Genomic DNA, 12,154 nt, shown 5'->3' with positions numbered 1-12,154 from the left:
AGTGTTTCCCAGAGTCCGGGACTGGAAAGCTTAAGGTTGGGGTTCCGAGGCGGTTGAACCCTATGTCATCGGGCATACCCGCCCACGGCGATAGCCGCCTATCTTGAAAAGGGAGTCATAGAAGCCATAAAGTACTATTCATTTTTTTATATAGAAAGAGAGATGAACGCCATCTTATGTCACGTGCATTCATTGGAGGCCTTACGGATAGCGTGTCATCGTGGGGGCGAAACCCACAGCTTCACCGAAGTTGAAGCTGCCCGAAACAAATCTCAACCCCTCGAAGGTGATACAACGAAACCAGTTATTGTCCTATCTTCCTTTTTCCTTTTACAGTGGTGCAAGTGAATCAACAAAATACGCACTGACTCGATACTCTATCTAACCACAATGCTGTCACGGCTCACCACCCTCTCGAGATACCTCCTCTCTTCCGTCGTGCTACTTGGTGCCTTCTCGCGCTTCACGCATGGCGAGTATACCCCGGGATGGTACGAATTCCAGGAGTATCATGCCCCAGATGACGGATCCACTGTTGCATTGATCACTCCAATTATGGACGCAATCGTTGGAGTCACGCTATTATTCGGGAATAAGATGTCTAAATATGCCGCCGCGGCTGTAAGCCTTATGTTTTTCACCATGGGACTGGCCATGCAGGTACTGGCAGGCAAGGACTACAAGGGTGATGTGGCGTTGGTCATGCTTGCGGCGGTAGCGGTTGTGGGCTGTGTCCAGAAGTAGGATGAAGAAGCAATCTTAGAATACGTATGGCAGCTATTGCAAGCTATTAGTGGGTTTCTTTTGCTGTATGGTTCGCACTACGCAATCCATCGAGAGTCCTCAACGTCAAGGAAGCCACAGATATTAAGCGGACAATACGGCTTTACTGAACTGTTCTCGGGGAAGAGAGGATGTAGAGAAATGGATCATTCGAGATACACTTCATATATATGGCCCTCGAGAATCTGTACCTTATTTCTTATAAAACATCAGCCTTATCGAGCCAAGTATCTACGTAGATTTAGAAAATATGCCCCGGTTGTTCAAAGCTCTCGAGTTCCGGCAGACAGACTGCTTTGACTTACTTCTATTCGCACGGAACCTACTTGTCGACGGCGAGGCTATCTACCTCGGACTCCTAGCCAAGCAGCAAGAGGAGAATTGGACTGGTGTCCCGAGGATATTGAGGACTGGAACAAAGGCACCGCTTACGTTCTCGCACGATGTTCTCCGAAAGATCAAATGTGACAGTGCAGGCGCTTCGGCAGCAATGGCGCTGATGGGAGACGTGCAGCGCATGATCGGTAGCCAGTATTTCCAGGGGCGGGGATTAGTGAGCCACGCGCAATTCGCGGAGCTCGAACGAATTCTCCCAAAGGCGAGAGATGACTTTGTGCGGGCGCATGCGCGCAACGAGAAAGAAGAGCTTGAGCTTTCGCGCGCGTGGCCATTCGATTTACCGGACCGCAGTGCGCAAAGAAACGCAATAGCTTGAACCACCAAGGTCATTTCAAGTGACAAAATTAGCCTCGGGCCAAGGCATCGTGCTTGATTGGGAAGAAACAGTTGAAGGCGAAGACAGAGTTTGTTCCGCCTAGTCTTGAGTCGATCTGACCTTGGATTGGCAAAACAGGAACACAATTGAAGATTGTAAGTCGCCTGAGCGGTAATGAACTGGATAAATATAGTTAATTTTATATTTAGAAATTTTAGTTCTAAGATTTAGAATTTAGAGTAGATTCTGTTTTGTGCAGGAGATATCTGTACAGCGCGAGCAGAGACATGCTAGTAAATAAGGACTCCGCTTTGCGGGTTGCGACTGCTTGGTGATGTTCATCCTGGAACAGCGCTTTGACGTCGGCGAGCTCCGGTCGGTCGAGGAGGCCTTCGAGTGGTGGGCCATTGTAGTCTAGGATATAAGGCTCGATGGTGTGATGGTATAGCGGGGCGAGTTCTGTAGATTGCCAATCAATGAAGGCGCATATCTCTGATGGATCCTCTGGATTGACAAAGACATTCTCGATATGCAAGTCGTCATGCCAGATACAGGACGCTGATATGTCCTCGTCCTCGGGTAGTAAGAAATTTACCACCTTGAGGTAGCTTTCGATGGCGAAAACCTTTGTCTCACGCGATGGCTGGTACGTCCCCGAATAGTGAATAGCAATGGGCGATTGTGGTAATTGCTCCATACTTTTGATACAATAAGCTTCGCGCTCTCCAGTTGCCCGTTCATAAGCGTCTAATGTATCCCAGGGGCCTCGGTCAAAATCAAACTTTGCCCTGCCATCATCGACATTCTGCCGACTAACCGAAGGCCCAACAGCGAACCTCTCGTCGACGACGAGATTCCCATCTTTATCGGTGTACCGGAGGTTGGGACTTGACTGGTCGAGGTCACTTCGGTAGTACAGACTCCCATACTGCGAAAAGCAAACCTGGGACCAGAGCTCCTGGTAGGAGGCGACTTTTTCAAGAACCTTGAACTTGACCGGCGCGCCAAGTTTGTCCCACAGGCTACTCAGTGGTACGCCGCGTGCATTCTCCATTACGATGTACTCCGCCGCAACAGGATTGTCGGTCGAAGAACTCCACGAAAGAACTTTGGGAACTGGCGTACCGAGGACGTTGGTCATCTATCTAATGTTAGCACTTCGTGAATAGCCACGACAAAGAAGGGAAGATGTGCATACGAAGTCCATCGTAGCGACTTCCGAGGCAGTGGTGAAGTGCGGAAGCCCAGCATTCGGATTCGGAACTTTGCCCACCGCTTGGAACCCATTGTCCATTGTGAAACGTATAGCCTTATTGTGCATTCCGTCTGCCATTTTTTCAACGCCGATACACGTTCGCGGTCCATTACTTGCCGCCTCTGCAGCCCGAACAGCAAACCGGGCGAGCTCATCGACGTCAAAACGGACATGTCTCTTGGCCAATTCACTGGCTTCGTCGGTGAGGAAGCGGCCGCGGGTGAATCGAAAAAGGGTCCCATCGTGTGCTGTACGCTCGCACGGTGAGGGGGGTTTAATCGTCGTAAGCTGGCGGACTTGGGCCGGCTGCCTGATGGGGACGCAGAGCCAATATGCATCACCCAGGTGCGCGGACCTTAAGACTGGGTTCCATCTCAATCTGAGAGTCTTTGGGCCAACCATCTAGTCTGAATACGGACAGATTTGAGACCAAGACTCTCGAGTTGAGACTCCCACAAGATTGATCAGCAACCTGGCGTTACTCCTTGATTCATGATTTGCCCAATGGGATCACTGCTTTTTCCTGAATCATGTCTAGAATGGCTTAAACTAGCTATAATCTAACTTAACCCGTCTCGGATGAATTAAAATATAAAATTCCTTAACTAATATAGATATAATTGAATTAAAATCAATTAGTCTTTTAACTATAGTTAACTATACACTAAAATAACCTAACCTGGCCAAACACCCGTCTAATGCCTACTCTAATCTGACATTTGGATACTGATGGATGCTCGCTGGTATCGCCCAAAGGGGAATAGTTGGATCCAGCGAGTGAGAGGAATAATCCAGCAGCGTTCGCTGAAAGAGAGATACATGAGTATTGTGGAGATCTGAATGACGAGTAAATTAACGTGTCTCGGCTTTTGATCGCGAAATACACGTAAGACTGAGCTATGTTTATGATCTAACTACAACTGAAGCCATTGGTCCGTCTCTGCAGACTCCAATACTCCAAACCCTACCAATCTCCCCAGACGAGCTAGCTGAGCCTTGAACCAGGCCTGACGCTGAGAATCCACATACTTAAGGCCTGACGCAATGGTCAGCGGCCAGACAACCAGACTAGCGTCCGCTGGTTTAATTTCTTCCTTTAGATTCAGTGTGATGGATACACCAGGAGAGGATGCTGAAAGCGTGTTCTTGACTAATCTGAATCTCTGAAGTGCAAAGGGCACAATTGCTGCCAGAACTTCAGATACAGACTGTATATCGGAAAGAAGGTTTTGCTTCAGGGATAAATTATGTGGATTATGGAGGGCGAGAATTCTTAACCGCGTACTCTTGATAAGTATTCTTGTGGCATTGTATTGACCCCAAAAAGCTGCATATGCCGGACTGGGATAGCTGTATAGTGCTGGGGCATAGAAATTTGCAGATGGCCAAGACGGCAGGTCCGCGTTTGATAGCGTATGTTCTTGAACCTGGTGCCATGCATCAGGGACATGGGAAATGCAAGTCTCTAAGTCTAGATCAAGGGTGCGCGACTCTTCATCGAGCTGTTCGAGTATGGAAATTAACTCGGCTTTTTGACATGCACCCCGAGTGGTAATCTCGTTGATGAGAGTGAACAACCGATGGCGGAGGTTCAGGAGGCCTGTGATAATTCGGTCGTATTCAAGTTCAAGGCCATGCTCAGCGAAGAAAGCACCATCATGCACCCAACGTGGCAGTGCTAGATTTCGCATGAGGGCTGATCTGAGCAGACCCCGTCTAGTATGCTTAATAACATTCGTTGCGGGCCGATCGCCGCTTAAATGGTCGTTCCACACCTTCAAGATTGCCAATGCTCCATCATGATGTGAGAAGCTCGGTGAGGCATGTATAAATGGGGACTTGGTCGGTGGGTGGTATACCGAGTCCTCGTAGCGACCCATAAAGAAGACCGCAAGCAGACACCCGTCAACATTCTCGGGTGTCAGGTAATGTATCGCAGCTTGCGCTACCTGCAGAAGTCGATGATACGTGGCAGATGCCACTACGGTAGCATGAGGGTAATTTTGGGTCCTCGAAAATATAGCTAGAGCCAAAGAGGATACCGCTAGGTCGAGGATTGAACACCACGGTGCTGACGGAAGCACGGCTAGACATCCTCTAGTGACATCCTTGACAATATCGGGAACATTATGCGGCGCCTGCAGATAGTTATGCATAAAGTATGCAACTGCGTATGTTTTTAGATCGGCAGGCTTGTAAGACACAGTTAGATTCATTTTCATCGAGCGAGGGCCTCTCGGGCGCTTCTTCTGGCGGCTTGCATAAGCATTCTCCGTATGCCAGACTTGGTGATCCCGCATGCCATAGCATGTTCGCCGGGATTTTATGCATCGTTGACAGATTGGTTGGGCCTTATCACACTATGAGCAGCGTCAGCTGAAGCCCTGGCGGAGTGGATGGCCTCCATGCTAGCAGTACGTATGTACCTTGATTCGTCGATCTCTACATGTTTGGCATCCGCCACCGGGAAACGGCATTGTGCTGGGATGTAACTGGTCTGGACGGGGAAGATCTGGATACACAGGCGTTAACTTTTAAGACCTGTATCTCAAGTTCAATAAATGCTCGATACGCTCTGACCACACTAGTAAGTAAGTTAGAGTGTCATCTATTCTGGATTGCCCCAGCTGGATGTCAGCGCTGCTCGCGGGTTTCGCCCGATACGGTTTAGCTCCGACGACCATCGCTTATAAACATGACATCGATGTCAGATCTACAAGCCAAATATCACCAGATAGATTTGTAACCGCTCAGACAATATTACAAATGTAATCCTTCTTCCTGATTCTATATTCCCCATTCCAAAGCTATATATCACTACCCAAACACCCCATCATCCCAGCCCACCAACACAAATACTCTCAAACACCAGACACCAGACACCAGACACCAAACAAGCCTCAATCCCACCACATAAGCAACCTCCCACACCCAAAACCAAAACCAAGATGTCCACCCTCCAACCCCTAAAGCTCTACGGCGACCGCCCAGGCCCCAACCCCGTAAAAGTGCTCATCCTCCTCAATGAGCTCTCACTCCCCTACACAATCGAAACCGTCCCCTTCAGCGAAGTCAAATCCCCGCCCTACCTATCCGTCAACCCCAACGGCCGCCTCCCAACCCTCCACGACCCGAACACAGGCCTCACGATCTGGGAATCTGGCGCCATAATCGAGTACCTCGTTGACCGGTACGACACCGCCCGCCGTCTCAGCTTCGAGCCGGGGACGCACGACTTCTACCTCGCGAAGCAGTGGCTGCATTTCCAGATGTCCGGACAGGGCCCGTACTACGGGCAGATGGTGTGGTTTAAGAAGTTCCATGCGGAGCAGCTTCCCAGTGCCGTGGAGCGGTATGTCAAGGAGGTGAATCGCGTTACGGGGGTTCTGGAGGGGTGGTTGGAGAAGCAGGCTGAGGGTGAGAGCGGAGGGGATGGGCCGTGGCTTGTTGGGGGGAAGTTGTCGTATGTGGATTTGGCGTTTGTGCCGTGGCAGAGGATCCCTGGTGCGGTTGTTGGTGTGGAGGATTTTGATCTGGAGAAGTTTCCGTTTGTGAAGGGGTGGTTGGGCAGGATGTTGGAGAGGGAGGCGGTTAGGGTTGCGGTGGAGGACGAGAACAAGTGAGTTGACTTGCTGGGGTGTGGATACAGGTAGTTCTTCTCTGTCGTGTTATGCATGTTATGAATCATCACATCTTCCTGCTTGTTAACTCGTCGGCCGGGCGGTCTACGTAGAATTCTAGTAATGTTGCTATAGGAGCATGCGAGGCACACTCTTATGTATCAGCTAGTAGCCTCATTTGGCGGAGCTCAAATATGCGGGCAACCATGGCGGAGAAACCAATGCTGTCGGAAAAATTTATGGGAGTAAAATACACCATAGGGAACAGGGAATTCTAAGGATCCCAAACTTCTATATAAAGGAAAGTATACAATCGTAAGGTGTGGGTGGTACTCACCCAGGTCCGCTCAACCTGGCCGGGGCGTTTTCCAGGGAGCTTCAGGCTACCTTGTATTTGAATATATGCTACAGACACAGCATGCATCTTGGTGACAAGGTTCCTGAAATAGAATGTCTTCCAAGCACTACATCTAGGTGATATAACACCTTCCTTCTTATTTCTGTACTCCAGGTAAAATCGCGACTTTGAGTGTTGTTATATCGAATATAATATGCGCACAAGCTATATAAACCCCGATCTCGAGATACTTCCCCTTTTTCCGTTTTAGCTCGGACTGTATGAATGCGTTCATTAGAAAATCCCATCCTAAATCAGTTTAATTCGCTCAGGGTCTCGATGGAAAGGATAATGGCCACTGTAATTTTGCTCTCCGCGGCTTATCTTTGAATAGCAATTGATCCCAATCCGTTGGAATACTCCTTCCCTCTCAGCCACTTTTCTCATAACCAAAAAGCCAGCTATACAGTCTTTCCTGAACAGTTCTCCCAGCCAAACCTTTTGGTCCTCTAGTTCTTTCATGTCATCCTCGACATCGACAACTGCACAGCATTCACCCGCCTGGTCATGCTCAGAATGGTATAAGAGCTCTACCTTTTTCGGATTAGACCCACTCAATATGAGTTCAGCTTCACAAATTCGCAGTCGCAGGTAAATGAAGCCTTCTTGGATTGGCCCCATGGGGTCGTGAGTTGCAGGGACAGTTCCTGCGTCAAGAACGCAAGCCTTTTGCTCAGCACCTTTGAAATAGCTCCCCTGGTCTATGAAGATGGCATCACCATGAATAGATGCCCACGAAAAGCTCGGAGCAACATATTGTTGATGTCGAAAGTGCTTACTGAGTTCCATGGTCGACCAGGTCAGCTCCGAAATCAGATTTTTCGACCATAAGCCAGCCAGGTAATCGCCAAATATCTGCCGTGGCATTCGTTGAACCAGACTGGACAGCGCTGCTAGTCGGTCCGTCGGGACTGTGAGATCGGCTGTACAGTAAATACTGACAATAGTATCCCAAGCGTACCGATAATCGTTCCCATTCAACTCCTGTCCACGCACTGATATATGAAAAGCATCGCCCAGAAGACTCTTAGGTGCATGCATGTTCCGTCCATCATAAATCCCTAAAGACATTTTTTGACACTCGCAGTGCCTGAGGGTAAAGCATTCAAAGCTAACCTCCCATGGCCGAAAATGGAGGATGCGGGGCGAAAGAAGACGCTCTTGCACACACCACCCCCTTCTCATCAAGGATGGGCCGTTATCCAAATCATGAAGATCGCTTCCCCGGTACCCCCTGTATATAATAAACGCGGAAAACTGGTCTCCATTGCCATCAGGCAGGCCCACTTCGCGGACACTCTTTCTCTCGAGAAAGCAGCCATCGCTTGGCGAGCTATCTAGGCCACTATGGGCAGCAATAGTGATATATGCCCCTTCAAATATATCACCCATTTGAGATGCTTGCTTTGCCCAATCGTCAGGGTCATCTTGGATAATGCAGAAGGTGTCGATCCATAGATATCGCACCCCGAGCCATCGGGTAAACTTGATTGTATCATGGAAAGTTTGAGAAAGCCCTTGCTGCGGTAGAAACCGCTTTCGAGATTCATAGTTTTCCTTGAGTGTCATGGATTTCCTGGCTTCCGAAAACTGCCAGTTATGACTAAGGGCAATATATGGAGCTTTCCGATTTATATTGTCCCGGAGGCACATGACTGCTTTATCATCTTCCCCGAGGTCAATCAGCCGTGTAGGCATGGCAGACGGTCTCTGGCATTTCGGGTGATTTTCAAGGCACTCCTGCACCCACGAAAGATACCAATCTCGATGTTCATCCGTGAGAACATATCTAGGAGATGACGATATCTTCGCTATCGTTTTCCAAGGGTTTCGGTGGTCTTAAGATCCATCAGAAATGGCACATATTAAAAAAATATATTCTGGACAAGTAAGTATCACGGTCTTACCAGCGAGTATCTGGAAAAGCCCCCAATTTCGAGCACAACGTGGTTGTGCGAGTGGCGCACTTAATGAACAATCCATCGCTTGTCCTGGAGCGGATCTCACTATAATATACATCCGGTCTTCGTCCTTCAATGCATTGGGCGTGAATTCCAGACACTGAAGATATCCTTCATATAGTAGCATACACCCATTACAGCCATTGGATGCTTGGTTGCGGGCCTCAGTGACTTTTACCTCAATTGAAAAGCCAGCCTCACCCGCTGCATTGATTGGTATCTTCCTATGATAGCCGACATTCCATAGACGGCTGTGTGAGTCGCGCTTGTTATTTTCTTCCAGTTCTGGCTGAAAGTTATGGCAGACAGGACAGTCTTCCAACACGCTAGGATTCATGATTTGATCGTTGAGGTGGTGGAGGATATGGGTTTCTGATTTCCTCTCTTGATATTCGATGCATTGTTCGTATCGACTAGGGTGAGGGGCGCAAGGTGTGGCACTAAATGATTGGTTCAACTCCAAACGAGGCTGAATCTGAAGGGTTTAAGATGTTGGCTTGTATGCATGCTTCTGTCCAGCTTTGATGTATATTCTAACATGTCTCCAAATAATGGACCCGCTACATAGCTCAATACCGCTCTCAGTTTGACCTGGCCCGGGAACTTCTTTGTTTATTCTAATTAATCAAGAATATTGGTACGATTATTAAGATTCTCATACAAAGACAGGACAATACGGTGAACGAGCTGTGTGCAACCAAGTCCGTATCCGATAAGATACAACGTATCCAAGAGCACATCAAACACCCCTTACTGAGTTATCTTCAGGATCATGCAAAGATGGATGGAAATCTGGCAGGATTTTATAACGCATGGGGATGTTGATTGGAGGTCACCTGCAGGGTCCAGGCACCGAGGCCAGCCATGCTCGGTTATCCGCGGAGGCGGCGCGGAAGGAATCCCCGCATGATGACATTCTGGGGAATGGAATATAAATCAAGGGGAACGACAAAGATCCCTTCTGCGAGCATTTCCGTGACCGACTTCCATTACCTACACTCTCCGCTCCTCTGCCCTACCCTCCTCAACCCACACAATGGCGTCCCTCCGCTTACCCCGACTAATACGCCCGTCCGGTCGTCGACTATACTCGGCTGCGGCGTCGCCATCGTCACGACTGAACCTGCCCATTGACTACAAATCCACTCCGCTCCTCCATCACACATCGTCCACGATCTCCGAAAGCCTCGAGCTCCCCGGCTCGACAACCTCGAAATCCATGAACCTCTACCAAGCCATCAATTCCGCCCTACGCACAGCACTCAGCAAGTCGGAGAAGGTGATGTTGTTCGGCGAAGATGTCGCCTTCGGAGGTGTCTTTCGCTGCTCAATGGATCTACAAACAGAATTCGGGTCGGAACGTGTATTCAACACCCCATTGACCGAGCAAGGAATTGTCGGATTTGCCATTGGCGCCGCCGCGCAGGGCATGAAGCCAGTGGCGGAGATCCAGTTCGCGGATTATGTCTTCCCAGCCTTCGATCAGATCGTCAACGAAGCCGCGAAATTCAGATACCGTGAAGGTGCCACGGGGGTCCATGCTGGTGGCATGGTGGTGCGGATGCCATGTGGTGCGGTTGGACACGGCGCTTTGTATGGCCCCACCCAATGAGTGCACTAGAATCGCTATACTGACCCTAACCCCAACTAGATATCACTCACAGTCGCCCGAGGCGCTTTTCGCACACGTCCCGGGTGTCCAGGTTGTTGTTCCACGTTCGCCATCGCAAGCGAAGGGCCTTCTCCTGTCTTCCATTTTCGAGAGTAATAACCCCGTCATCTTCATGGAGCCGAAGTGTTTGTACCGGGCGGCGGTCGAGCATGTTCCGAACGAGTACTACACGATCCCGCTCAGTAAGGCGGAGATCCTGAAGCCAGGAAATGATGTCACGCTTATCTCCTACGGCCAGCCGCTGTATCTGTGCTCCGCAGCCATTGCCGCCGCGGAGAAGGCCCTTGGTGTCAGTGTGGAGCTGATTGATCTGCGCACTATCTACCCGTGGGATCGGCAGACGGTCCTCGATAGCGTGAAGAAGACCGGCAGAGCGATCGTGGTGCACGAGAGCATGATCAACTATGGAGTCGGTGCTGAGGTGGCTGCTACTATCCAGGACCAGGCATTCTTGCGGTTGGAGGCACCCGTCAAGCGGGTTGCGGGATGGAGTACACATACAGGACTTCAATATGAGAAGTTCATCCTGCCTGATGTTGCTCGTAAGTGGTGTTATCGTCGTATCCTGAGTCGCTATACTAATCTTCTGCAGGGATATACGACGCCATTAAGCAGAGCATTGAGTACTAAGTTGGTCGGATCATATGTTCAAACAGTTCGGTTATATTGCATGGATGGCGATAGCTATGCATCTTCCCTTATGTATCTAGACATTGTACGATCGGAAAATAATGAACCACATAGCATTGACATAGTCTGGGCACCTTCGCTACTTATGTAGACTCCTGGGGATATTTATTAAATCACAGCTCAGGACCTTACCACAATGATCTACAGAATACTAGTATCCACATCAATCGTACACCAGACAAAAAAAGTCCGCATTAAGCGATCTACTGATCACGAACTCAATTAATTCACTGTAGACACCAAAAACAAAAGCGGAGCCCTCATAGGAAGGCGGTCCATAACGCAAGACGGCATATGCGACTCGCAACCCCCGACCGTAGAAAGGATGTTCAATCGTTCAAACTACGATATATATATCCCACCCAAAAGAGCTCCCTTAAACCTCAAATTCAAACAGGACACTAATAATATCACGTGAAATCTAGTGCAATTTTCTCCCGCATAAAACATCGCTTTCCACGGAGATATGGCGCAGAAATCCATGCACAACAAACTATACACAAACCAAGCAGGCAAATCAGAAAGTGTTGAAATGATTCTGCCGGATTGGGGATCTGGAGAAAATGCACCAGTCCTGATCAGGCAAGGTGGCCCCCCGTGCTTTTTCTTACCCCGTGATTTGGGGCGTCTCCACCGCCTAACCCCGATTGGTGGGGGATTGTCAGAGACCCTTCCTTAGTAGGTAAGAATAGCCACGGTTGCCATCGGGGTATATCTTTGTCCGTGTGGAGTTTTGTTTGGATGCTTTCCCGTTGCTCGGCGTTGGGGACATCAACTTGTCGGGATGTATGTATTATAGACCTATGGTACTTTGAAGGGCATACTTTCCTGATTAAGGAGTCGCGTAAATGGTGAGAAACACTGAGGAACCGACTTTGGTAAAATATAGAGATCATGTCTGGCTGCTTCAGTGAGATGCTTGGGATATACTAATTAGGCTGGCCACTGCTGCTTATATCACGATGTTGTAGATCTAAAGCAATGGAAGAGCACAACGGATGCTAACATCAAACCCACAAATCGCACTTTCATAAATTGATCGTCACATCTCCACCTCGGCT

General features: G+C 49.1%; 6 protein-coding genes across 6 annotated transcripts; 3 read left to right on the top strand and 3 right to left on the bottom strand.

Annotated features, from left to right (window-relative positions):
- Window positions 1–167: 167 nt before the first annotated feature.
- Window positions 168–1,005, top strand: BDV37DRAFT_235443 (uncharacterized protein). Its single transcript, XM_032080498.1, has one exon. The coding sequence runs from the start codon at window positions 391–393 to the stop codon at window positions 742–744; it is 354 nt and encodes a 117-aa protein (XP_031947278.1). The 5' UTR covers window positions 168–390; the 3' UTR covers window positions 745–1,005.
- Window positions 1,006–1,718: 713 nt separating this feature from the next.
- Window positions 1,719–3,155, bottom strand: BDV37DRAFT_277607 (uncharacterized protein; the record flags this gene model as incomplete). The annotated part of the gene is made up of 2 exons (XM_032085811.1): window positions 1,719–2,639; window positions 2,697–3,155. The coding sequence occupies 2 exons, from the start codon at window positions 3,153–3,155 to the stop codon at window positions 1,719–1,721; spliced, it is 1,380 nt and encodes a 459-aa protein (XP_031947277.1).
- Window positions 3,156–3,545: 390 nt separating this feature from the next.
- Window positions 3,546–5,325, bottom strand: BDV37DRAFT_235442 (Zn(II)2Cys6 transcription factor domain-containing protein). Its single transcript, XM_032080497.1, has 2 exons — window positions 5,180–5,325; window positions 3,546–5,113 (listed from the first exon to the last, which is right to left on the bottom strand). Exons 1-2 carry the CDS (start codon window positions 5,228–5,230, stop codon window positions 3,668–3,670), a joined length of 1,497 nt encoding a protein of 498 aa, XP_031947276.1. The 5' UTR covers window positions 5,231–5,325; the 3' UTR covers window positions 3,546–3,667.
- A 208-nt stretch (window positions 5,326–5,533) lies between these two features.
- On the top strand, window positions 5,534–6,403 carry tpcF (glutathione S-transferase tpcF). Its single transcript, XM_032080496.1, has one exon. It carries the CDS (start codon window positions 5,702–5,704, stop codon window positions 6,374–6,376), a length of 675 nt encoding a protein of 224 aa, XP_031947275.1. The 5' UTR covers window positions 5,534–5,701; the 3' UTR covers window positions 6,377–6,403.
- Window positions 6,404–6,935: 532 nt separating this feature from the next.
- BDV37DRAFT_235440 (HET domain-containing protein) lies at window positions 6,936–8,949 on the bottom strand. Its single transcript, XM_032080495.1, has 2 exons — window positions 8,678–8,949; window positions 6,936–8,608 (listed from the first exon to the last, which is right to left on the bottom strand). The coding sequence occupies exons 1-2, from the start codon at window positions 8,856–8,858 to the stop codon at window positions 7,020–7,022; spliced, it is 1,770 nt and encodes a 589-aa protein (XP_031947274.1). The 5' UTR covers window positions 8,859–8,949; the 3' UTR covers window positions 6,936–7,019.
- Window positions 8,950–9,562: 613 nt separating this feature from the next.
- BDV37DRAFT_235437 (thiamine diphosphate-binding protein) lies at window positions 9,563–11,191 on the top strand. The gene is made up of 3 exons (XM_032080494.1): window positions 9,563–10,324; window positions 10,383–10,945; window positions 10,996–11,191. The coding sequence occupies exons 1-3, from the start codon at window positions 9,768–9,770 to the stop codon at window positions 11,031–11,033; spliced, it is 1,158 nt and encodes a 385-aa protein (XP_031947273.1). The 5' UTR covers window positions 9,563–9,767; the 3' UTR covers window positions 11,034–11,191.
- Window positions 11,192–12,154: the final 963 nt, after the last annotated feature.

Source organism: Aspergillus pseudonomiae, assembly GCF_009193645.1.
Source record: "Aspergillus pseudonomiae strain CBS 119388 unplaced genomic scaffold BDV37scaffold_1, whole genome shotgun sequence".
In the NCBI taxonomy this organism is placed as follows: Eukaryota; Fungi; Ascomycota; class Eurotiomycetes; order Eurotiales; family Aspergillaceae; genus Aspergillus; species Aspergillus pseudonomiae.
This window is presented reverse-complemented; position numbering and strand designations above follow the sequence as displayed.